Genomic DNA, 27,584 nt, shown 5'->3' with positions numbered 1-27,584 from the left:
TCTCGTTTTCGCCCATTATCTATTAAGATGTAACAGGTTCCAGCATCGTTATTGGCTCTTATCAGGGATCTCACCATGCAATCCAAAGTTTGATCACACATCGAGTATGGCTCAGTATGCAGGTGTGAACATTCGCCATTTGTTCCTACAAGCATCTGACCTCAAATGACCTCTGCACCCCCTACACAACAGGGTTAATATATGGGTCCACAAATATAGGCAAGTATGGTGCCTGCGGACCCTCACATTCTCACATTTCGTCAGCTCCTAACCTGTCAACCTCAGACCAAGGCAACATATTGCAGTACCCTCCCTTCTCACAGTCATGTAGCTCGCGAAGCGGACTTGTATATCCGCTGGTATGGCGTGAGTACTGACACATTCAATGTAAATATCGACACCTGTTGTGATGGCGCGGGTTACGACTTCGATACCCGACGTTCAAGGATAAACTTGTTCATTTTTTCGCAGCTCATTTGAAGAAAATACGAATTACTGTGCTTCTTTGTCCTTATGAAAAACCAACTCAGATGATGGGAGTTGAATATAACAAAATATATATATATTTTTTTACCAACCCAAATCTCAGATGGGGGGGGGGGGCACTCGGGGGGCACTAGGTTTTCCAGGGGGGCACGTGCCCCCCCCCCCCCCCTGGCCCCCCTTGGCGACGCCACTGACTGTTATATATGGGTTGTGTAACCTAAACAAATAAAAATTCAAGTTGCAAAACATAGCACCGTATTGTGTCTACAAGCACCCTACATTTTACCAAAATTTCTCAAATGGGGGGGGGGAGGGGGTGGACTGGGTTTGAGGGGGGGGACTGAGGAAACCCAGTCTACCCCCCACCCACAAACACACATATTAGTGATAAACATGAGTTTATCAGGGATCCTGTTACTAACAAATATAAGAAATAAGAAAACAATTTACTTCAAAATCTTCTTGGAATGGGTAGGCCATACAATGACATTACGCAAGCACTAATTGTTGAGGCAGTAGCCTACTTTGACTTGTCAAATTTCTAGCGATAGGCGTTTGTCATTTTGTATAAAATCAAGTAAACCCAAGGGCGTAGGAACCGGGGGCTGGGGGCGCCAGCCCCCCCCCCCGGTGAAAAATGTGGAGGGGCGGAAGTATCATTCCGCCCCCCCCCCGCTTCGCAAGTCAAAAAACCCCTTTTTCATTTCCAAATGAGAAAAAAATCTCATTTGGAGCACCAAATTGCATCTAAGGCCAGGTGAAAATACAAAATTAAGTTTACAAAATGGAGTGGGTGTTGAAGTGTGCTATATTGCACCAAATTGCATCTGAGGCCACCTGGAAATGCAAAAAATTCCAAAGGAATTAGACCCCTCCCCCAGGCCGGCCATCAGTCTTCAGCCCCCCCTCCCCACTCAAAAGTACCTTCCTACGCCACTGAGTAAACCAAACCAAATCTGTTTAGATTGTGCAGATCAGAACCGTCTATGTATGGCGCTAGCGAAACCATTGTAGAGGGCGCCAGTCTTAATTCAGTTAAGTGTGTTTATACTTGGGTAGATAACAATAAGTATGCAACAAGTATTACTACCTAAAATTTACTTATTCAAACCAGCAAGGTACCTAAACGATTGTTGAACTATTTCGTAAGTGTTCAACGGCAAGAGGATAGACAATTCCATGATCTATAAAAGAATATATCTTAGAATTATCTATCATGATATATACATGTAAGGGAGTTTGTTCTTTTCACTCTCGTAGTACTTCAACCAATAAATATACTAAAGGAGGTGGGAGGGGAATTGCGGAGCCGATGAATAACAATTTCTTTAACGTATTCACTGCTCTTGTTCCGAGAATATGTTAAGTTGGTTTTTCGCAAAACGCCAGAGGCCGAAATTATGTTTCCTAGAGTAGGGCAATAACGGTTTCACACTTTTCCATTGTACTGTTACATTGTCTTGTTGTGTTTATTTATGTGTATTTTGTCGACTTGTTTCGGGGACTTTTTTCAAACATTTTTCCAATAAACGAAATGACACACTTGAAAAAGCAGTGCCATGTTTTCCCAAGAAACCAAACAAAAGGTGCTAGACAGTTGCATGGAGTGATTCATTCCGGGTGTCTCCTTCTTGTATACAAAGCCAGTCCTTCACAGACAGAGACTTTTCAAAAAATGCACATATTGATATGGCTGGCCACAACAATTATTTCATGGTGGATTTGGCAGAAAGTGTTTTCTGAAACTGTTTGATAACTTTGTAACAAACAACATTTAAGCCCATCTTTAACATGTTCAAAAAAACAAAAAAAATCAAACAAAGGCAATATTTGCAGCTTCTAGCTTCACTTTATTATTTCATTGTTTTCCAATGGACAATTATTTAACATCAAGTACACTGAAATATTTCGTCTCTTTAGGGAAGAAACACCTCATTAGCATCACAAAGAAAACACTGCATATTCAGTACAAAATCTAAAAAAGAAAAAACCCAGAAAGGAAGGAAGCTGTTGATATGATTAGATGTTTAACACTTCTAGTGGAACATGACAAGATCATTTTCCAGTCAACTTTGCATATGTCGGTTAAAGGGAATTAGTTTGTTCTGGGGTAATTTTCATTTGAGGAATGCAGTTTCTAGAAGTTGAAACATTGTACAGTCACAAGAAACACGACAGCAGAGACCAGCGGGCCAACTTACATTGAAATGTTGTCCAACTAATTAAAAAACAAACAATAAGCTCACAAAGTTAAAGGTGAAATGAGGTAAGTTTATGACAAACATGACACATAGCTCAACAGCTTTCTATCTACCCTGATTTATGTAGGTTCCTCTAACCATGTCAGTTCATTTCGAAATGAACGCCATGGCAGGAGCTATGAAAGTTTCGTTATTACATTTTCATTCAATTTTGAAGTTTTCCCAACCAATCTCAAATGCAACCACTTAACCGATTCGTTACAAAAGTCCTGGCTTGACAAAGAATGTGATGAAAGTTGAAATTGCTTAGTAAATATTGTTTTATAAATATCGACCGCAACAACTTGAAATAACACAAATCTCAGTTTTAAGCCTTGATTGGTTGATTTTTTCACTCTACAAATGGATTAAATGCCATTCATGTAATCTGTTAAAGATTATAATGCAGTACTTCAGTGACATGAAATCAGTATTTAAAGTGCAGAATCAGACACATTTAAAACAGAAAAGAAAAGACTGGTGTTTTCATGAAAAGATTTTGATATGAGAGGGGGATATATTGATACACTGCTGCTATCAATATCCAGAGAGGAAGTAAAGAGTTTGTTGCAATGCTGGATAATATTACCTTACACAGTACTGGTAGCACAACCAATACTTATGGGGAGAAGTTAGGGCTTGACTCCCAATCCCCAATACGATAGTTTCCTGCATAATGCAGAAGATTTAGTTTTACAAAGAAACAGTCGTATCTTGTATTTCACCTCAGAGAATCTGAATTGTAACACCATGAGAAGGATATTAAGCAGCCTCTTAATAATTGTTGGCTTTTACAAATATTACTATCATAAAAATAACATTTTGACTGACATTTCTTTTAACTTGTCACATATTTTGGCAAACTTTCCGAGCTTTGAATACAGCATCAGTTCTTCTCGGATACTGCCATCGTTACGAGTGGTTCTTTGCATGATTCTTTACTCTTGAGCCAAACCCTGTAATCTCACTTTAAAGTCAACAATGTCGATCACAAAACCAATCTATAAGTTGAAGATTCTTTCTCAATTTGTTTACGGCAATTACATTAGACATTTTCTCAGAAGTATGTCTCTTAACAGTCTTACTGAAATTTTCAAAAGTCATCTTTTTTTTTCCATGAGACCCATCCATAACAAAAGGACATTGAAATAAATCTATGATGGTATTTTGCTTACAGCTACTTGATTAGCAAGCCCTTCCAGTCACATAGTTAGTTGCTCTTTATCTTTATTCTGTGCTACCTTTCAATAATAACAGCTTCACACTTGTATAACTGATTTTGACGATGTGACATATTTTTTCGATTGACTGATTGTACATGTATAATGAACAGAATGAACACCATAAATGGAATGAACTGTCCTACTATGTTTAACAAAAACTTCAACTCATGAAGGGTTTTCAAGACTTATGGAAACTTCAGCTTGCATTGTCAGTAAACATTCTTATATAATACGACCCACAGAGCAATGTCGTAAACTGCATGGTGCTTTATCTCCGAGATATCTAAATTATGAGAGGTGACATCCATCCTCTACTGACATTATTAAAACTTGGAGGACATTTTGGCAAACGGACAGCAAAAAAGGGATGTCACATCCAGGACAACGGCGATATTACACACAGACGACTACTTGCACAAAAAGGTGAGGTTTGGTATGATTATCAGTCTCCACCCTCCATTGGTCCTGTAGGGGCGGTGGCACCGTGACCCTCACCCCCGGATGCCTTCTTGGAACCGGACACAATGTCGTCAATCCTCAATAACAGCATCGCGGTCTGCAAGATGGAGAGAAGTTTGATTTATTTAGAAAAAAAACAGTGATGAACTTGTAAGTCTGACTGAACCCAACAAAGGTTAATTAAATTGATTATATTTTATTTTCTATATCTGCGGCCATGTACATCACAACAGAAATACATAATAAACAACAAAATAAGAAGCTTATAGTAGTTTAACTGTTTAACTAGTTAACAGTTAGTTTGAACTGTTTGACACAACAGTGGAAGAGATTTGGCAGAAGGTTAAACTTATTCAAAAATGCCAGCCCTCCGAAGGAAAAATGAGCTAAGTTATTGTCTTCAATTTTTCTTTGCTGATGCTATATTGATATTGCAAAGACAAACAAGGACATTTTCAGTTGAATTGACCTGATGACATATTCCATTCTAATGTTGCCAAATACATTACAAAATATCATAATTTTCAGCAATATTTGCTAAGTAATCAACTTTAGTGACCAGAATATCCCTTTTAAAGCAGCATTTTGCGTCCTTTTCTATGATTTTTCTCAACCTCACTGACTCCACTATGCCATAACGACATACATAACTAGCTAATCTATTTAAATCTTACTTCAAATGGTGGCATAAAAGTTGAAAAATTTGCAACTTTCAACTTATATGGCAGTTTTACCAGGGAGTTCCATAACAACTCCCTGGTTGTACCATCGCAAAGTCTTGAATCTATTTTTGGCAACGGCTCACAACTAAACCTGCATCTCTGATTGGTTGAATTCAAACTAGTGGGTTTGGGGGAACTGTATGCGATTAATTTTAAATGTGGAATTTGTCGTGGACACTTTTCTCATTATCTGCAAATATCCTTAATTACTCGCCAATTAACGTTGTTGACAGGGAAAAACTTGGCTAATATCTTAGTTTGCTGTTTTGTGATTGATATATGTAAAAAACTTGATGGACATGTCAAAAAAGTAGAAAACGGCGACCAAACGCAAAATGCTGCCTTAAGTAGCAGGTACAGTGTCTAAAGCCATCTAGACACACAACTCAAGGGTGCATCAAGTCTTACTCACCTCCAGAGCGGTCTTGTACGTCTGAGCTTTCACTGCAAAGGCGTCCCAGACGCCTAGCTCATTCATATCTACAATGGTGCCCTTTTCCCCATCGATACCCCAGCAGAAATTACTAGGGTCAGCATGTTTAGCCTGCAATTAGAAAGTATTAAGTCCATTATCATTTTCAAGATTGGGTAGCTGCTGCTAACATCAGTGAGCATTAAGATATTTTGAGAATTACAACCCGAACCATATGACAGGGCTATTCTAGATTCATTAGAAGGAAGTCGCTCAAAAAAAAAAAAAAAAAAATCATTTTCTTGCACGGCTGCCTGATGGGAAAGTTGGTTGGTCTGCATAATTTGGCATCATAGTAAAGAATGATCCCCAAAGTTGTTCTTATTACATAAAACAAGGTGTTTGCAAACTTCTATCATGCTGTTTTGGTCGTCACAATATTCCAAGGTAAATTCAGTTCTGATCATCAGGTAATTGCTAAATAATATGCCATGTTGCATGTAGGGTTCCCAGTCTCACACAGCCTAGGTTAAAGCAAGATAATCTTATAAGTAACATATAACCCCTTTCATTCATTCCAAAGTCTCTTATACATCTACTTTGACAATTTCTATAAACTATAATTGCATGTCATGCTTCAATGCACCTTTAAGCAACAGTACGAGCAGTATGAATATCCCTTTTCTATTAGATTAAGGTTCAGAACTGTTCATACTTACAGTACAAGTGCTTTGTAGCATAATATGGAGTACAGTATACAGTGGTATTAGCATTAGAACAATTTTACAACCAGCTATAAATATATGCACCTGTAAAGCAATTTGAATGTCAATTTGCTATGCGACAATGGATAAATTATTGCAGATATAATGATATCAAATACACCATCCAAAAATGCAAACTTCACATTTTGCACCGAGCTTGATCATTTAAATAAGTGGAGTTAATCTGATAATGTAGGAATAAAACTAACCCTAAGAGCAGTCAATGTCCTGATGGTGTTACCGCCACAATTCTGTATCAAGGTCCTAGGGATGACCTCCAACGCCGATGCAACTGCCTTGTAAGGCCATTGTTGAACACCTGTGATCGTTTTAGCTTTTTCGGTCAAGGCCTGGTGTGGAGGCAAAACACAAGTTATAACACACTCGGGGAAATGTGCATTTGGAAAGGAAAATGAAATTTAGTCTTGAATGACCAAAAAAAAAAAAATTAAATGATGAATTTCTGATCAATGTGGATTGTCAACCTTCAAGATATACTTCAAAATATTACCCAAAATGATCATCTGACCACCCTACCATAACCTTCTAGACGCTTTCAACAAATAAAGTTTTAACAAGCGAGTAATTCATGAATTTGATTCACTCCTTGTCATTGCATCACTGGCTGCTTTCCATGGAAACATTCAATAAACATGTTTTAAATGCAATTAATAAAATATCAAGGTATTCCATTAATTTCACTTTACTATTTGAAATCAAATCTTGACAAGAAAAGTAAATAAACAATACATTGTTATAGGACTTTAGTATCAAACAGCATTGATATTTTTTGTCTCTTAAAATCACCCCAAAGAGGTTCTGTACCGAGGTTTCTTCCATATAATTGATCTATCTATGACATTAACATTTATACATTGCTTTTCATCTGTCAATGAGTTTGAATCAGCCGACAGCCCACCGTAGTGACTTACATGTGTCAACGCCATTTCCACAGCTCCGCCTCCCGGAACCAAGAGAGGTTCTATCATGACATTACGGGCGGAGTTCATGGCATCCTGAAGGTTTCGCTCCACTTCGTTGAGAATGTCTTTGCTGGCTCCCCGTAACAGAATGGTACAAGCCTTTGGATTTTTACATTCGGTCACAAAGGTAAAGTATCTGTAAAGACAAAGACGAAACGTAGTAGATTTATAGAACTGTCAAATGTCTTACGAGAACAAGTATTAGTGAACTTGCGACTGCATTCGTTCATGAACATTTGGTAGCTGCAGCAGGAAATGGATCTCTCCAGAGGGACATCGACTTTTAATGTCAAATTCTTCAATCATGATATTTCATGTAGTTGTTAACCATAACTCTTAAAATATAGAAATAATATCCAATGCCTATCTTCCTTACTCTTTTTGTGTAAAAACAAAATATTTCTTTTTTGACCCTCGGTAAGATTTACCATTAGAAATTTATACGCACATGTGCACAGTTTACACAGGCGCACATGTGCACCTGACGAAAGAAACTCATGTTCATTTTAAATAGGTAAACTGGGTCAATTTAACAGTCGATTAATGTAGAACATGCGATTCATGTAGAACATGTAACCAAACACTTGCAATTTTTCACCTACAAATCTCTCCGATCCATTTGCCCTACTTTCCGATCGTGAGAATCGCACAGATATTTAAATTTAGGTTAGCATTAAGGCCTATACCACTATCACAATAGAATGATACTCGATTTAAAGAGAAAGGCTGATTCATGTAATTTTTTTGTCTCCATTTGCAAACAAACCTTCCCAAAATGTAAATAGAAACAGAAGCCACATGTGTCAATAGATTGTACATGTCGGCCTTAAATAGCTGATGTGGGTTTGCAATATGAAGTTTGCAAATAAAGTTATTGAATGAGTTTTAGAGTGATTATTACTACTTTCCTTGAAAAATATAAAACCAGATGTTTTATACCTTCCACCAAAAGTACGAAAACCTTAGCAAGGAACACTTTTGTAGCATTCTATATATACATTGGCCAGCCTACTATATGCACTAGAGTAGAACTGGAAGGCTGTGCAATCGGCTACTGACTGACCAGTTGCACATTTTTGAGCATGATTAATGCCGTCATACAGGAATGTGCTCAGGAATATTTGAGTGCCAGGCAAATTTGCTGCTGTAGTGTGAGCCAAGTCCTGGGGGAGGGTTCTAAGGGGTGGGGATCCCCCTTCCCCTTTGGAAAATGTTTGCAAATGAAGAATGCTTAGATGACAAATGGTGCTATCCTTTCCCTTTTCTGGCACTAACTTCTGTGCCAAGTATTCACCCATGTTTTGGTAATGGTTTTGTTAAATTAATTATCAAGAAAAGTGGCAGCGGAAATGTTTTAAATACTGTTTGTGCTGGGTGGCATTCAAAAATGCCTGGCGGCCGCCCCGCTCGCTCCCCTACCGCTCTGAGCACATCCCTAATCAGAGTCTATATAAAGGCAATTGAATATAGTATTTGCATGTTTTTTCTTTTTCTATTTCAAAACCTGTTTTTTAACAACAGTGAGCCTTCAAATCCTCATTTTTTTATTCTTTTTATCCCTTCACCTATTTTTTTATTCCTCCATCTCCATCAAAAATAAATGCAAGGTAAACATGTCAAACAGTGAAATGAAATCACATCCAAAATGTATTTTGGAATATACACAAATTTGCAAAATGGAACACTGAAAGGAATATAGAGGGCAACCAAACTAAATAGTAACGAAGTTGACTTTGGAGCATGGCAGACCAAGGATGCCATTGGTTTGAGAATTTGTCCCATTCAGATTTAAAACCCGGATTGACGCATTACAAGCGTAACTCCATAAATAAGAAGGGCAAACCAGGGAAATTTTCAACGATTTCGTCATCAAGTCAATCATTCGGTAGTGAGTAAATTAAAAATCTTTTAAACTCTGGCAAAACTCTCCCCAGACACTTTTTTTACTTACTAAAATAACATACAAATTGCAAAAACATGAAGGTTAAGTAGGGAGGGCAAGAGAGAGTCTTAACTGCATCTAAATAGACATAAAAACTGCTGGAAACTTTCTGCACATTTAGGTCAGAACCACATATATGCACAGAGCATTTGGTAGGGCGAATATTTGAATTTTGAAAGTTGGTGATATTCTGTGCAGGGATGAGCCTGGGGTAAAAAATGTGCATGGATGAGCCTGGGGTAAAAAAAAAATCACAGAACTTTGCAAAAAATCACGGTATAGGCTCCAGTTTGCGTATGCTACAGTGTGTTAGGATAATAGTTTGTGTCCCCCTGCAGGTTTGATATCCATAGGTAATGAAAAACATGCAAACAACGGATCAAATGATACAACGCTGTTGTTAGAAATTCACGGAAATTGAGAGGTGTAAATCTCGGAGGTAGAAAAGAAATCATGGATATTCCGCGAATTTGCGGGAAAAGCTAATGCCTGTCTGCGACTGCATTCTGGCAACAGCAGAATGAATGATGTCATCGTGGTAATTCAGCTGGAAATGTTTTCTTGTCTTTACATTATTATTCAACTTAATAATCCATGGTGGAAAGTAATATTTCTTCGAAAGTAAAAAAAAAAAAAGCATTTTGATGAAATTCTAGCTACAGAGAGCAATGGCAAACATTCCAAATGTCTCATATTTCAAGGATAAATCCACAGTATTATAATTTAGGAAGTACAAGATACTGTAAAGGTTATGAAGTACATCTACTATGATGACATCACAGATCAACTCACTGGAAGAATAAACCATCTGGCCAATAACAAAAAGGGTTACATTCAATCCATCATATTTCAAGTTTAGAAACAAGATATTGAAAAGGGGTTTGTGGGTAACAGCATACAATTTTTTATTTTGTTCTAAGATAAGTGCTGTCTACCACTGGAATATACCTTAAAACTATATTGTTATGGGATTTAGTACTGAACTGCATAATCAGCACGGCAACATCAATAGCCAAAATATGACTTTAAACCTTGCCCTTGTGCAGATATTATAAATTCCCCAAAGTACCTCTAAATACCACATCAAATATTGACAGATACGAAAAGGTCTGTATCAATAGAAATCTCAAGGTCGGAAACTTGTTAAGCGACACCATCTGTCCTTTGTTAATTACGTTCGGCTCATTTTTTAATTTTTTTTTATGAAGATAAAAAGACCAAAATTGATTTTCAAACCACAGAGATATAAACGCTGCGCTTGAATTTTGATTTTTGCAAAGTAGCAACAAAAAAACAAAAAAAAGCAGAAAAGAAAGTGTCAGAGGTCAAAACCAGAAAGGCAACAGGATTAGTGATTCTTTGCCACATTTTAAATGAGAACACTCAATGGAACACTGTACATGTGTATGAGCAACTTCTGTTACATGCAAATATGAGAACTAAACACACAAAATACAAAGATGTCAATAAACTGAATTACCTTATGTATGTAGGCATGCGTGTATGCGTGCACTTGTGAATGTGTGCGTGTATGCACGTGTGATGAATGGGTGTATGTATGTATGTATGCGTATTTGTTAGTGTTTGCACGGGGTATCCCGGTACCCGGGTACCCACCCAACGCGGTACTACCCAGTTCCTAATTTATTACCCCAATCCTACACAAAGTGTGATTTTTTTTTTTTTGCAAACTGATGGTTAGGCAAGATTTTCACATTGGCTTAGTGTGGTGTTAGGCTACCATGTGGAAGAAAGTGAAAGAATTCTCGCAATTATTATATTTCCATTCGTTTATTTCATAGAAGGAAAGACCGGAATTTACTCTATGTTACTAATGGATTATAGACGGGATAACTAAAACATAATAATCGCAAGTGGCTTTTTACTAAACTTTTACTCCAAATGCGATCAAACTGCGGGAATCGCGCAATCCCGCGGGTAATGCGACCCTGGCAGGCATAATAGATAGTAGTAAAACTGTTTAAGATCTAAATTGGATATTTATATGGTCTAATCCAATAGAGGTGGAGAGCAAACATAAGCAGCCGCGGCAGTGTGATGTTAATTAGTTATTGCCAAGTTAATCAAAGAAACAGTTGTTTCTTACCGAAATCAATTTTATAAAAGCACACAGAAATTGTTGAGGAAGGCTTTATACCTTATCTTAAACCTATTTGAACATGAAATAATTGTCATTGGAGAATATCATTTATCTAGTATAGCATCCAATATGTAATTTCTCGAAAATCGCGATACACATGGGTAAACAATTTTTTTTCCCCGGGTACCTGGATACCCGACGGGTAACGGCTCTCGAGTACCTGGTTCACAATTTTTGGACCCGTGTAAACACTAGTATTTGTATGCATGTATGTATGCGTGTATGTATATATGAGAGTACATGAAACACATCAAATACTTACTCATCTCCAAACTTTTGCACCTCAAATAAGCCAGCTCCCGTTCCAATGTCTTCCTCCCTGATTTCGTCTGTGCGATTAACGATCGTAGCCCCGCACGCTCTGAAATCAAGAGAATAGCAGAGGGAATTATATTTCCAATATACACACGCAAACTACTGTGGACGGCGAGATAATGGTTTATCCACACAAGACGTGCTTTTCAATGCAAAATGTGAGCTGTCAAATCACAATTTAATGTACTTGAGGTGAATTTATCAGTTCTTACAGACACATCTGCTTTTTCTGCCAAGTTTGCAGACAGCCAAAGTCTATGCCCCGATAACATGATAAAACAGTATCATAATCCATGCAAAATAATTAGTCCAGTGTAATGAGGTTTGAAAACTTGCATTCTTCTGGTAAACCACCAACATGTATTGATCAAAGTAGAAATAATTACACTACCCCTATGCCAACGTGTCATAATTCACTTATACGTTTAAATATGAAAATATTAAGAAAGATCAGGGGTCATAAACTTTTGAACTTCCTCAGATATGTTATATTTAGATAGTACGCAGTAATTACAATTTCTATAAAGCATGTAACAATCAACCATTAATAATACAGTATGTAAATTCTAAGACAACATAGGCACTTGGAACTAGCTCAATTATCAAACAATGTCATCGTTTATCATTACCTAGACAATAGGACATTGTTCTATGAAACACAGAATATGCAACTGATCTAGCCAGCAGGTATGGTGAGGGTGATTTGATAACGAAACATTTTTATGTTTTTTTTCTTTGTATACTCACAGCATTTAATTTGTATTTGAGACATTAGAAAAAGAATCATTGTGCATGACAAATGATTTTGCTACAACAAACTTGTCGAACAATTTGTATCAGTGTTGAAATGTGACGCTAGCCTGAATTACATTAAATTACATCAGGAAGGGCTCGGGTACGAATGATGCTTGTTTCTATGGCTTAATCATGTATAACCAAGCCAATACTCTATAATCCACTCACACAACACTCAAATGGACTATTCAATGGAAATGTGGCTTGGAAGATGTTCAGAAGAAAAACAAGGCCTGCTTTACCAGCAACACGACAACGACAACAAGCACAACAAATTGCAATGACAAATATTAGTGGCTATCTCAACAGAAACGTGGCTTGGAAGATGATCAGAATATCATCTATAGTGTTGTATCAATACTGGTTTGGCATTAGTGCTCCCACAAAATCAGGTATTGTTTACCAGCAACATGACAACAACAACAACAATCATAATAATAATGGGTCTGAAGCAGAAGCAAACCCAACCATCACTATCATTAGAAAGCAATGCTTTGCATGAACAACTTCCCAAGCAGTTGATTTAAAACTTATTCCATTTGGAAGTTTGACAGTATTAGAAATTCCATCACACAAAAGACAGAGGGCTTGATCAAGTCTCAACATGACATTATCAAGCCACATATATGCCTGAATTATTAAATGGTTTTCTTTATTTACTGCGATTCAATTAATACAATTGATGGGAATATCAATTCTCTTAACAGTTACATCATTCAGCCTCCTAGAACCACTCAAGTTTTATCTTGCTAATTATAAATGAATATCTCAAGCCTTCTTTACAAACTTAAACCCAGATTTCAAGGAGTTGGAAGGAGCTGTATTTATAAATTCTCTCACCTTGCTATTCTGTTGTTGTCTGACTTTCTGACCCGACGGAGAGCAGTAATATTTGCTTTGATAAGAAAGTGCTGGGCTAAATCTGTGGACAGACAATAAATCAGATAATGCAAGTTTAATATTGTTACAATTTACACGAATAATAGAGAATTGCTGGGTTTTGTTAATTTCTGTCTTTTGTTGTTTTGCTTCATATGCCAAGAGGGTAAGCTGCCAGATTATGGTTCTTCAGGATTCAAAGATTATAATCATAATAATACCATATACTTATATAGTGCAACACAGATTCCTGTTGCACTGAGAAAACAGGAAGAAAAGCTATTTCATAGATCACAGATGAGTCCTACTGTAAGTAAAGGTCTAAAAACACCGATTCAGCTCATTTAACTTGGAATGGAAGACTATTCCACAGGAAGGCAGAAGAACAAAAACTTGATGACCTATAAGACTTTGTGCCTAGAGTAAGGGTAACAAATTTTAGAACTATAGCGCAGGCATCAGGCTGGGCTGTACCCGAGAACATGACTCTGTAAGTAGATGGGGCAACCATGCATGCGACTGAAAGTTGTGAGAACTTTGAAATTGATGCAGGATTTAACAGGAAGCCAGTGCAAAGAGTAACACTAGTTATAAATTTGGCAGTTAATAAAAAAAAAAATAATAATCAGCAGTTATATTTACGATGCTTAAGCGACCACAACTGTGGGAGAAACCTGCAAGGGCTTATGGGATACAACTTACACTTTGGGTGGCTTCCTATTCAACATTTTAACTCAAATTTGGAATCTTTTCAATTTAGAAAGTCATTTCAGATGGGAAAACCGTAGATTGCTCTTGGATGAAAAACCCACCTTACTACGACCCGGTCAGGAATCGAACCCTGAACCTCCCCATTGCTAAGCCTCATTGCTTCAAATGCCACCGCCTTTATCCACTCGGCCACAGCACCGGTACAAGATAAGACAAGTTAGATTTATCTTATCGCAGATCACATCAGTAAAGATGAGATACATTCAATATTCCATTCTTGAAGTATCTCGATTAAAAGGGTTTAAAAGATCTGTGACGGCTAAAAACCTCAAACGACCTTTGACTTTGATTAAAAACAATAATGGCCATCCATTCAGTATGGGCAATCCATATTCTGGATATAGGGTACAATGAATTTTCCCTGCTCGAGATACTGTGTACATGGTTCATTGGCCTTTGAAGGCTTATGATCTCAAGTGCCCTTTTGGTCTCCAATATAAACAATAAATAGTGAACTTGAACTCAAAAGAGAGCCATTCCCTTAGAAAGTTTGAGATCTATTCAAGCTTCCCTTTTTAAGTTAATATGTTTACATGGTTTTCAGAACCTCTGATGTGATTTTGCTCACCATTTTTGAGCACTGTCAAAAACAAGCAAATTCCTGAGCCTTCAAAACTGATACACTAAATTTTTCGCAGCATTCCTCCCAATAAATAGAGGGACAGAGGTGGGTGGGGGGGGGGGAGATATAGAGAGGAAGGAAGTGATTGCCATGAAAGTTATATACATACCAGAGATGCCCTTCTCTGTAAAGACTAGGTCTGGTTTAAACTGGATAATATCCTCACAGATACGCTGTATATATTCCTCCTCCATCTGAAGTATCTTTGAAAAGTCCTGCTGTTGACTCATCTCAAGATTAGTCTGTGAATCAAAAAAATATCTCCCAATGAAGATACCATCTTACTGAGCCCCTTCAACACCCCATTCCATCCCCCCCTTTTTGTTTTACTATTTCTGGAAATTACAATGAGGGAAATGCAAATAGCTCGAAATGAATAACCCAGCATAGCAGATGAAAACAAAGCAATCACGAGATACAGATGAGGCACATTGGACGTCAACTACAACATACCGAGTATTACCACTGAACTTTCAAACTTGATATAGGAGACCTAGAGAAAAGGGTTTCTATCTGATGGAAAATATTGCACTACTATTATGCAGTTACTTATGACTATATAGCTGTTATTCTTCCCAAGAAAAAACAAAACCAAACCAAAGTACTAGAAGGGTTACCAATTATCAATGTAGTTTTGTATCGATCAAATGGGCCTACATGACATCCACCTATAATATATAAAAGAGCCACATATATTTATGTATCATTTTTCTAAGAAAAGACAAATTTCTGACTGACCTACTCCAGTGTACATTTTACTCAATCAAGGACTACTTTGAGACCCCACCTCTATCAGACTCTTTACTGCCCGATCACCAGGGTTAACTACACATTTCTGACCCACCTACTCCAGTGTACATTTTACTCAATCAAGGACTACTTTGAGACCCCACCTCTATCAGACTCTTTACTGCCCTACAAACAGTGTTGACTAAAAATTTCTGACCCACCTACTCCAGTGTACATTTCATTCAATCAAGGACTACTTTGAGACCCCATCTCTATCAGACTCTTTACTGCCCTATAGGCAGGGTTAACTACAGGCCACTTTGTTAGCCATTGCACTATTCTGATCCCAGGTTCCATCTCAAGTCATGATAGCTTCACTGACCTGACTTTCTCCCTTCTTGTACTCCAGAGAGCAATCAAGGAGCAAGATTTTAGGGTTTTCTATCCTCCTCTTCATCTTGGGGTGAGTGACATCTTTGTTTAACATAACACCGTTAAGCACCTTGGAATCTTCAATAATACCTCCTGGGACCTGAAGAGAAAACGAGACAACAGGAAACGGTCACAGATTTGTACCTTCGTGCTGAATATTTCACTCAGTTGTAACCGTGTGTGAATCTGGCTGGGTCAAAACAACTTTAGGGTTCCTGTAGACTACACCGGGTAATAGCTTGATAAATCTGTCAACTGCAAAACAAATTGGAAACCATAATCCTGTTATTTTCATTTCCAAGTAAAAGTGTTCTCGTTCAGATGCTTACCTTTTCAACTTTGGCGTATCTCTTAATGTCGATTTCCAACCTGCCATTTTCTTCAAAGGAAACTGTCTTGACAGCATCATATGCAATCTGACATGCCAAGTCACCCCTACAGAAGAGAAATCAAAACCATCAGTCATGTCTGAGACCAGTAGGAGGTAGGGGGGGGGGGTGGGGTACAAGATCCTATCTTACAGCCACTGAAACTAATGTAATCAATCAAGCTGGTCGTAACACTTACAAGATGTACCGTACATCCTCCTGTGACCAAAAATATTACTATTATTACTATTATTATTTTAACCCTTCTAAATTATTAATATGGAAAACAAATCAGATAATTCTAGATGCTCACTGTCCATCTGCCTACATGTTGAAATATCCCATCACCAGCAGGCGCTACACACAACCTCCTGGAAGTATACATATTTAGGGATGCTCCGGATTTGGCATCTCAAATCTGGCCAGATACCAGATTCAGCCACTACTTCCGGCTTGATTTTGGAACCTAACGTGATCCAACAGATTTTAGTGGGTGGAGGAGTTGGGGGGGGAGGGGGGGAGGAAGGGCGAAACAGTCTTCATTCATGTTATTATCATCCATGGGTTTATGATTGAAAGATAGTCTTCCTTTGACATGAGTTGACTTCACACAAGGAATATCTCTGATTTCAATATTTATGACCCAATATTTATGATTTATGGACTCTGATTTCAATATTTATGACACATTGTAAGATACCCGAACATCCGGCAATTCTGGCCAAATTTGAAGGAAAAAAATTCCTCAAATCTAGAACACACCTATATTGGTCTTATTTGTTTTAGACCTTCCCATTAGCACTAGTCCCCATGAACAATCTCTTTAAGGATCCTGGGATACTGTCAACAATTTATGATACTAAGATCCTAATTGGTAACCTGCAAAACTGCATGATGGCTTAAAATGCCAAGATGTCATGAAATTACTAGAGATAGATTCAAAGAACTCTTGAAGATTCATTTTTGCTTTGCTTGCTTTTCTCTTCCATCAATTCACCAGCAAAAAGTGAATTCAATAGGAAACAAAAGATTAGCGACAACTTGAGGTTCAATATAGAAAATGACAGGTACCCCTGAGGGCACCGGTAGTTCCCCCTATGTTCCATTCCATAACCTACCCCCTCCCACTCCCCCCCCCGTCTTCCTTCCTCCAGATCACTGCCATATCAAAGTAAAGACAATTGTTTAATTGAAGGGCTTAGACTGACGAATGTAATCACCATTTGTTAATAAACTTGGTACCGACACAGCTCTTGAGAATCTTCATCATCTCATCTCGGTTAGTTACATCCACCTTGATGCTGTAAATAGGAAATAAGAAAGATTAAAAGAAACTTCAGGTTCCAAATCAAATAAAGCATTTAAATAACGTTTGGTGTGATGGTGCTGATATAATGACTAAGATTTTGGTTCCATTTATGAGACAGGCTTGTAATACTTGCTTTTGCCAAAAGAAAATGTTTAACTAGCTGAAGGACAGCTCATATTGTAGCTAACATTTCATAACTGACAGTTTTTCCTTTTAGTAGTGTATATTTTGGTAAAAGTATTTTCTTTCCAAGATAATGATCTGCATTGTTATGAGATTTGAGTATTAATCCATCTTAAAGAAAAAATACCATAATAAATACAAACAGATGCTCTAAGATTATGATTTTGTGACTTTCAGAAAATGATGGAATTTGATGAATAATTTCAGTACACTGTAAATAGACTGGAACATGGATACAGAGACAAAGGATTCGTCTTGACATGTTTTCCTGGTAGAGAGCAATACTTCACGCAGCTGGTCAACAACCCTATTCTGGTCTTCTTACACAAGTTAAATGTCATGATTCCAAATGCACATGTATGGGTAATATGAAACTAGCTGAGATGCACTCCAGACACTCTACTATCAAAACCTGTTCACTGCAATCAAAACGGTTTAGCAGCCTCTTCATTGGTACGAGGTGAAATCATTGCTTCAATTATTTTTTATTTTTAATGAAATACTTTTCACTGACCTGAGTTTTTCTTTCATTAATTCCAGCATATCTTCCATGGCCTCCTGGTAGGCACTAATGATCAGAGTTGGATGCATCTGTTGCTCAAGGAATTGTTCGGCCACAGACATCATCTCACCAGCTATGACAAAACAAGAGATAATATGATGCTCATGTAAGGGTGGTCCTTTTGGCAATTCTTAATTAACAGACTTATAATTGTTTTGGTATGATGACCGAACAGAGGGCAAGACACATTCAAATAAATGAAAACAAAAGACTCAACTGGGATGGATCATATGAGGCATATAATTAAAGCTAACCATGTCTGTTGAACCGAATATATGGGGTTTGGTGCGCATCAAACCCCCTTATGAAAGATCTTTAACTAAAAGACGAACGGCGCACAGGATCAGCAGTTCAGGGGTTCCGCAACGCTCACGACATCAGAACTTCTGAAAGGCTAAATATACACCAAGACATCAGGATCCAGGTTTGAGATAATTTACAGGCCATGCAATATTATTAACAGATACATCCAATAAAAGTTTCTATCAAAGTTCCAGGTTTAAAGCCCACACTTCACTAAAATGTTGTGGAAATTATCGTACAAGGCAATTGTGTCACAGAAGTCAATAGTGTTTATATCTATCAAAGAAAAACTTGAATTCTTGAATTTGGCATTTTAAAGCTCCCAATGGCTCTACTACTGTATTGTCCATGGCATGAATATTCATGAATACTTCATACAAATTAATTATACCAAATCTTTATACATGATCCACTATGAAGATATCAGTTTTATTATGAAGACCTTTTCAAAAAGTAAGATAAAGGCCTACCTTGCTTTCTATTTTGATGTTTCCAAGTATTACAGACTTCCAAGTAATTAAACTTTCAATTTATTATGCTCACCTAGAATAATGACAGAGGTTGTGCCATCTCCGACTTCCTCATCTTGCGTTCTGCTGATTTCAATCATCGTCTTGGCTGCAGGATGCTGCACGGTGATCTGTAATGGCGCAGAGGTTAGACAAACATTTGTAATATATATATATATATATATGGGTTCGGACATCAATGTTCATACACTGACCAATACCTTTAGACCTCTTGCATAATTGATTTCATAACATGTGGAATCATAGTAGATGCCAAAGAATCTTTGTTCATCTTCAGTTCACATTCAAGCATGATGTTGATGTTAATTTAGATTTGATCGAAAACTTTCAAAGTTAGAGCAAGGACTCTTTGGGGTTCATTCAAACTATGTGCGGATGGCTTCAGGCGTTTAAGTTGCTTTCAATCATTAAACAACATTACAGACATAGATACAAAACAACTACTTTCTATCCCAAGTTACATATTCAGACTTTTACTTTTAACTTCTCATTATTAGACCTAAGACCAATTGATTAAAGGAACAATATAAGTTAACCCAGTATAGCGAATGGTGCAGTAATTCGGTTCCTCACAGGGAAGGACCAGGGGTTTAGCCACCAAAGCGTCCAGCCGTCCTCTACACGGCCTGTTTCATAAAATGACGGCTTTTTTTCCCGTGCACAGCTTGCAAAACATACATGAAGCTGTGAAAAGTTTTCACTAAATATACAGAGTTACAGAAATAAGACAACGGTGAAAATGTTTGGGTTTTTTTTTTAGAGACTTTCCCTAATTTCACCTATCAAATCTTGTATTGACTAAATAAACAGCTTGCAATTAACCCTCCCATACCTCAAAAAGTTTTTAAGTGGCACTGCGCCATGAAACCCCACAAGGGCCGCTAAGACGGGCCCCCTTGACCCCCGCCGTGTGGGGCAATCGCTTGGCGATAGCAATGCCTTCAGCATCATGTTGCCCCAAGTGGTAAGAATTTGGACACCCACATCTACTATTTCTGCCTCCACCATGGAAAGGACACAGTCAATTGGAGCGAGCACCATTATGATTTCAAATATGTTAACAATTAGTCATGAGAACAGTCCAAAAGTTTGCTCCTGATACCCATTTGATATTTTTCAGTTGGTCCTCCAAGGTAACCCCTTCATTACGCAGTGTCAATGCGCTCACACGAAATGTTGTTTCAGTGTATTGTTACGTAGTGTGCTTCACGTAAAATTGCAGTGCTACTGTATGTGTTTGCAAAAATAATTTAAAAAATATGCCTTTCCCCCTAGTTGCCCCCCCCCTCCCCTCAGATTGCCTTAGCTGGTGCCACTGGCGATCAAAGACCACATATGTACACTTTGCAATTAAACACTTACCTCACGTAAAATGGCATTCCCATCATTAGTCATCACAATGCCTCCCATGGGATCCATCAACATCTGTAAAAGGGTAATGTGGTGATTATCAAATTTGAAGAAATAAACCTTAAAGCAAGCACTTATAATGTTATCACATAATTGCAGAGCTTTGACCAAAAAATATCATGTAAATTTATGCCAGAGTTAATGCTTAACTTCAAGACACAAGTTTACTAAAATGTTAGGCAAAAAACGTTTTCAATGAATAAGTGTATCTATGCTTCCTGAAATGTGTATATTGAAACCTCACAGCCAACTTGTGACTGCCATCAATTAACAAGGCTCAATAGGAACTTTAAGGAAACCTTGTTGTGCTTGGAAGAAATTCTTCATAGGGTTTATTTTTATGAACTAGTTATGGACCTGCAATATCAGTGAACATCAAGGATACATCAATGCTAATGACTATAATTTGGAAGAGTTTACAAAAGTATTGTCAAACCTTTAACATTGCTCTTGGCCCAAGGCAAGTTCGTATCACATCTGCAATCATCTGCAATCGAAACAGGAAGGTGGTTAATAAAAGAAGGGTAAAACTGAATGCATACATGCTCTGAAAAGTGGGTGACCCTAACTGTTGGATTCTTCAGCATAGGCTAGTGATAGTCTTGTTCTTGTTACAGTTCATGATTTTTGCATTTAGTATTAAATGCTTCAAATTGATGTTTGCTCCTGGCATCCACCCAACATTCTTTTTACAATGTTGTGAAATGAGTTGGCTAGGCTTAAAGCAGCATTTTGCATTGGGTCGCTTTTTTCCACCTTTATAACAAGTGCATCAATTTTTTTACATGTATCAATCATAAAACAGCAAACTAAGATACCATCCAAGTTTCACCCTGCCAAGAGCGTTAATTAGCTAGTAACTAAGGATTTATGTCGATAATGAGAAGAGTGTCCTCGACAAACTCCACAGTTAAAATTAATCGCATACAATTCCGCCAAACCCATTAGTTTGAATTCAACCAATCAGAGATGCAGGTTTAGTTATGAGCCGTTGCTAAAAATAGATTCAAGACTTTGTGTTGGTACAACCAGGGAGTTGTTATGGAACTCCCTGGTACAACTGCCATATAGACTGTACACAAATCAAGCGTGGTGTTATATTACGTATTTGTCAATGACGTTCGTAGTGTTTAAATATTCATATTATGGGCAAGGTTATTGGGTTCCCAACAGAAAATATCTTGGAGAACAACAAAGTTGGAAGTTGCAAATTTTTCGACTTTAATGCCACCATTTGAAGAAAAATATAAATAGATTAGCTAGCTATGTATTTCGTTATGGCAAAGTGGAATCAGTGAGGTTGAGAAAAATCATAGAAAAGGACGCAAAATGCTGCTTTAAGCACATTTCAAATAACACAATTCAAAATTTCAGAACTTAAAATTCATTTCATTTAGAAAAGGTTGGAATGTATCTGGACTGTAGCATTAGCAATGCATTTTGACTAGCCTTTGTGATTAAAATAAGTCATCAGAGAAACAAAAATTTACTTCAAGCTTCCCTGTTAGGTCAACAAAACATAATTTTTCTGAATACTTCTACTAGCCCTAAGTTACCATACGAATGCCTATGTGTTACTGTTATTTATTGTAATGTGCACCACAATGTACAAAAACTGTCAGTTCCTGAGTTAGCACATGCATGAACCCAGTCTCATTAAAGTCTCAGACTGAGTCAGAGGAAAAATACTGTAAAGCAGAGGTGAACGAAATTTGGCACCTCCAAGCCAATAGTATTACTATTAGCCTTGCAGTAGTACACTACTGGTATTTACTATTGTCTAGCAATATTACTAGCCTAGACCTAGTCTTTACATTTTACTCATAGGCCTAGTATAAGTAATACCAGCATCACAATTTACAACCTAGACTAGGCTTCGCGATCCTAACAGTGTTAATCCGCATCACCCACGTGGTACACTGTAACCATGACTGACTGAATAAACCTGGCTCATACAGTAACAGTACAGTCTAGCCTAACAACACTAACGTTCAAAATGTACTGACCTTTCCAGCGGCAATATTTCCAAGTTGTACTTTTTTCCCACTTTCTCTTCGTGTGTTCTGGTCTGTGGAAAACCAAACAATTAAAAAAAATAAAAACTGCTTTTAAATGCTCAATTTCTTAAAGAAGAGTTATTATCATACTTACTTAAAACCAGGATGGGCGCGTTACCTCCACGATTCATCTTGACTTTGTATGGTACACGCTTCTATTGTACTGTATACTGTACTGTCTGTACATGTACTATGACTATAGTACTTTCTAGAATTATTCGACGATCTTATGAGTGGCCGTTTGAGTGAGAACTGACATCATGTCCTTTTGATATCGCAACTTTCTTGGAATGAAATATTTTAGCTTAACATATTCATTTAAAGCCGTCTTTTTAAAAAAAAAGAGAGATCCACTTTGGTAATAAAAGGTAATTTATCAAATTATAGATTACATGAATCTCCCGGAAGCAATTAAAGATAGTTTGAAGAGTTAACAACTTCATGTCATTTCAGGGGTCGCGAACTTACAGAGCGACCACTCCAGAAACCAGAATGCAAAATGCATTGAGGTTTCGATGACTTCAATGCACTAGACTTCTGCTTGTTAGAATAACCAGGGATTCCATAGCAACTCCCTGGAATAACCAGAATTAGCTGTTACAATAACACTATGGCATGATAACACAGGTCAGTCTACTGTACGTGGCTATACACACCTCCATTAAAAACAATAGGGTTCTTGTACTCAATGTTATGAATCCATACACCGAGTATTACAAAACCAAACCAAACCTTGATCTCTAATAACTTCGCACATTAAGGTTGCAGGGGAGTCAACTTATGGACAATTTAGATTGGAATATGGCTACGAAACTTCAAATGATCAACTTGAAAGAAGCTAATACAGGTCACTGGAGGTCAACCTGAGGTGAAGGGTCACCCAAATGCAGGTCGACTATTGGATTACAATATCGTAACTCCCAACCTTGATGGACAATTGTTTCTCAAGTTATTGCAGAAATACTACCTTTTGACCCCCTTATTGACCTCTGTTGACCTTGGATCACATGACTGTTAGGTTTGGAAATGATCCTTTACCCCATTCACAACTAGTCCACAAATATCAACCATGTCGGACCCTGTCAATGGTAGTTTCACAAGTTATTGCCAAAAAAACAACAACATTTGACCCATAATTGACCTTTGGTGACCTTGGATCACAACACGGTTATTTTGGAAAATGTGTCCTTACTTCATTCACAACTTGTTCCAATATATCAGCCATGTCAGACTTCGTGACTAGAATTTGTTGCAAAACGTAGCATAATTTGGCAGGATTTTGCACATAAGCAACCTTGTATGATTTGGATGACCTAATAGTTTTTATCAAAGATGTTCCCCTTGATGATGTGCACTCTGTCCTAAAATCTCAATCTTGATGGACATTTGGCTCTCAAGTTATTGCAAAAATACTAGTTTTTGACCCCTAATTGACCTTTGTTGACCTTGGATCATATAACCGTTATGTTTGGAAACGATCCCTTATCCCATTCACAACTAGTCCCAAAATATCAACCATGTCGGACCCTGTCAATTGGGAGTTATTGCTTGTTTGAATGTTTTGGTTTTTGGCCTCTAACTGACCTTTGGTGACCTTCAGAGGCACCAAAAACAATAGGGCACATCTATTCAATGTGGTACTCATATACATTAAATATTAGATTGGTCCAAGCTTCCCTACTCGCCATATCGTGTTTACAAGCGAGGCGTCACACACACCCACACACACACCCATACACACATACACTCTCCGCCTGCATGAATGCATAGGTTAACGATTATCATCGAAACCAAAACGATTCAGTTATTCTCATATGGGGCACGTGACACATGAAGTGTAGAACTTTTTTATCGTGTCCGCCTGGAATCTTTTTTTTTCAACTGTGGATGGGAAAGTATGTAATAAAGTGGCGGCTTGTAACGCGTCATATCTGTCAACTTGACACTCCTGGTGCAGGTAATGAGAAAGATTTTGAACTATAATACAGTACAGACTCGGCATGATATGAAAAGTAGCATAATAGAGTTAATCAAACATAGTTAAGCGTTGACAAAAAGGAAAGTTTTCAGTTGAGACTTGAAGTGGGTGACGGAGCTTTCCCGCCGAAGGCTAGGAGGGAGCAAGTTCCAGAGGGATGGCCCAGATGCAGAAAAAGATCGGTGTCCCCAAGAGTGTTGTCTTCGTGGAATGTGCAAAAGCCCTGTGTTGGTGGAGCGAAGCTGTCGTGTATGTTGGTACGGATGAATGAGTTCTTGAATGTATGAATGTGAAGTGCCATGAAGAGAATGAAAAACAGGGAGGAGAGTTTTGAAGAGAGTGTGCTAGCGAACAGGCAGCCTGTGCAGTGTGCGGAGGACTGAATGTGTGAATTTTTGTTATGAAATTATATGACATTTAGCCCTAGCCTGCAGTAAAACCATTTTAAGATATTCACGTACGTAGTTTAAGCAGGTATTCGATATGCAGCCTACATCCGTACAGGGTCCAGTGTGTCCTGCAAGTCTTTTTCTGCTTATTTAAACCTAACTGCGGTTGTACATGGTAGGGTGAGCGTGGTGGAGTGAGCGTGGTGGGGTGAGCGTGGTGGGTTAGCGTAGTGGAGTGAGCGTGGGAGTGGGGTGAGCGTGGTGGGGTGAGCGTGGTGGGGTTGGAGTGAACGTGGTGAAGTGAACGTGATGGAGTGAGCGCGTGGTGGGGTCAGCGTGGTGGGTTAGCGTAGTGGAGTGGGGGTGGGGTGAGCGTGGTGGGGTGAGCGTGGTGGAGTGAGCGTGGTGGAGTGAGCGTGGTGGAGTGAGCGTGATGGAGTGAGCGCGTGGTGGGGTTAGTGTGGTGGAGTGAGCGTGGTGGAGTGAGTGTGGTAGGGTGAGCGTGGTTGGGTGAGCGTGGTGGGGTATCATTTACTTTTTTGTTGCATGGTCAGTAGTCTTACTCAATTTCTCTTCCTTAAGGCTTTTGCCTGTTCAGTTTGCTCTCCGGGGACATCTATTCCACAAGTTTTCTTGTTAAACTTCCTTAGTAGTCTCCTCACTTACCTTGCTATAGTGTCTTTCCACTGCATCATATATGTACTACTATAGGCTGGCAGGAATGGTTATATTAGTGCCATTAACCATTACTTGCACTCCTTACACATGGCATTCATTGACAGACCTAGTTTAAGATCTTTTAGATATATTTTGAGTAAATCATACCTCATGTCTTATCGATACTGATCATTTGTATGCGTATATATACTTTCAATCAGACTGTATGAAACCCTGCACTCCTTTATTGTATGGAAGCAGGTATTCAGCCGTGATGGAAATGGTGGTTGATGGGTAGATTTTCGGTCTGACATTCAATTGGGATAGACCTATAGAGTTTGCAGGAGGTTGGGAGTCGTTTTATATGTGTGTGTTTTTGTTTTCAAGTTGTTATTCAATACTGTAATAGTTCTTTCCAATACTTTAAATTATAGGGAGTATGGCACTTCGTCAAGCCCACGAGGGTTTATTGTTCTACTCACTTCACATCATATCTCCTTTATTCCTTTTTTATGACTCTCTGATTATTGTAAATAATACATGCATGATGTGAGAAACAAATAATCGAAACATCTGTTACTCTAAACTGAGTACGAAGTTTGCGTTCAAATGTTTTCTTCTTGTCGCTACAAAATGCAGACAGTAATGAAACGTGATCTTTAGTCTGGACCTGAGATCAGGGAGTTCCATAACAACTCCCTGCTGAGATGTCCATCGCTGATGTACACTGTGTTGATGGGTATCCCCTGTACACGCGTGTCTAATTACCGACGGTAGCAAGCTGTGTGTGTATTTTCTGGGATCGATGGTGGTGTCTAACACTTCTGTTACACCTCATTCGAAACTAGGTCAGTTTACCGGCATCAGACGTTTCTTTGTGCGCGAGTCTTCACTCCCTTTAATTAAGCTATGCAGGCTAAACTTAGAGCCTGCAGGTGGATTTACGACCGTGTCAGGTCGATTACGTAATCATTAAACTTTCCTAGCCATAGGATGCTATAATTGGAGCCAATTAAGCAGATATCAATGTTATGAAGCAATCATTTGCTTCATTAATGTGCTGCATGATTTCACTGGATATCATTCTAGGGACACTGTTCAAATACAGGTATACAACAGCCCAACATTAAGGAACACGTATACATTACCCGTACTCCGACACGTGCACTATATGTCGAGTCTCATACGGTACTGTATTTACGGTTACAGCGCCTTGGTATTTTTATTACAACCATTGGAGACCGTATAGTTATAACAATCAAAACGTTTGATCTTATTCTTAAACACGGTCCTGCATCAGTACAGTGTTAGCCCAGTTGGAGTGTTAGCTCTCAGTGGTTAACGCCGGTGCCTTTCAATCATAAGGTCCCCGGTTCGAGTCACTCCCAGATTAATGTATGTCGTCTAATTACAGAGTTGTTGACAATTAACAATTCATAATTATATTTATAATTAAATATGAATGTAAGAGACTGACTTCGGTCAGCTTGAGGCTTTGATAAGCCAACGAAACTTCTTCGCGAGTTCCTGCTTGCAGGAGGATCTATACATACATACAGGTCTCTCACAATAGGCCTATACCGTCACCATTGAATGGGAATTCTAACGAAATCCTGCCCTCAATTACCTAAAGCCCCGTAATTGCTCACTGCATGCCCAAGCCCAAATCACTGGCCGTTAGGTGAATACGGACTCTCCTTTGATATTCTAATTGACATTAGTGCACCGGTCCGGGGCCCTTTGCTCCATGCCTTAATGCCACTGGCATGTCATTTGGGGTTGAGAGTGAATTCAGTTGTGTTAGGTTTTTATGTTACATTATGTATGTCGTTTTCACCTTTTCTGCCTGCAGTGTGAATCACTGAACACCACATACGGTATTGAAATGACACCTATATTTGAA

The 27,584-nt window shown here is 38.3% G+C and overlaps 1 protein-coding gene across 1 annotated transcript; it reads right to left on the bottom strand.

Annotated features, from left to right (window-relative positions):
- Nucleotides 1-2,313: 2,313 nt before the first annotated feature.
- On the bottom strand, nt 2,314-22,864 carry LOC139978345 (T-complex protein 1 subunit gamma-like). Its single transcript, XM_071988468.1, has 16 exons — nt 22,752-22,864; nt 22,607-22,668; nt 21,037-21,087; nt 20,553-20,615; nt 19,204-19,300; nt 18,310-18,430; nt 17,524-17,604; nt 16,265-16,370; nt 15,886-16,035; nt 14,884-15,016; nt 13,343-13,424; nt 11,655-11,753; nt 7,239-7,425; nt 6,516-6,656; nt 5,543-5,674; nt 2,314-4,505 (listed from the first exon to the last, which is right to left on the bottom strand). Exons 1-16 carry the CDS (start codon nt 22,786-22,788, stop codon nt 4,392-4,394), a joined length of 1,656 nt encoding a protein of 551 aa, XP_071844569.1. The 5' UTR covers nt 22,789-22,864; the 3' UTR covers nt 2,314-4,391.
- Nucleotides 22,865-27,584: the final 4,720 nt, after the last annotated feature.

Source organism: Apostichopus japonicus, chromosome 13 (assembly GCF_037975245.1).
Source record: "Apostichopus japonicus isolate 1M-3 chromosome 13, ASM3797524v1, whole genome shotgun sequence".
NCBI classification, from domain to species: Eukaryota; Metazoa; Echinodermata; class Holothuroidea; order Aspidochirotida; family Stichopodidae; genus Apostichopus; species Apostichopus japonicus.
This window is presented reverse-complemented; position numbering and strand designations above follow the sequence as displayed.

Coding starts and splice junctions, on each gene's coding strand:
- LOC139978345 (XM_071988468.1), bottom strand. CDS start 22,788: ATGAATCGTGGAGGTAACGCGCCCATCCTGGTTTTAA. Junction 16,036..16,264: donor GATACGCCAAAGTTGAAAAG/GTAAGCATCTGA, acceptor TTTTCTCTTCAG/GTCCCAGGAGGTATTATTGA. Junction 13,425..14,883: donor TACAGAGAAGGGCATCTCTG/GTATGTATATAA, acceptor GTCTGTCCACAG/ATTTAGCCCAGCACTTTCTT.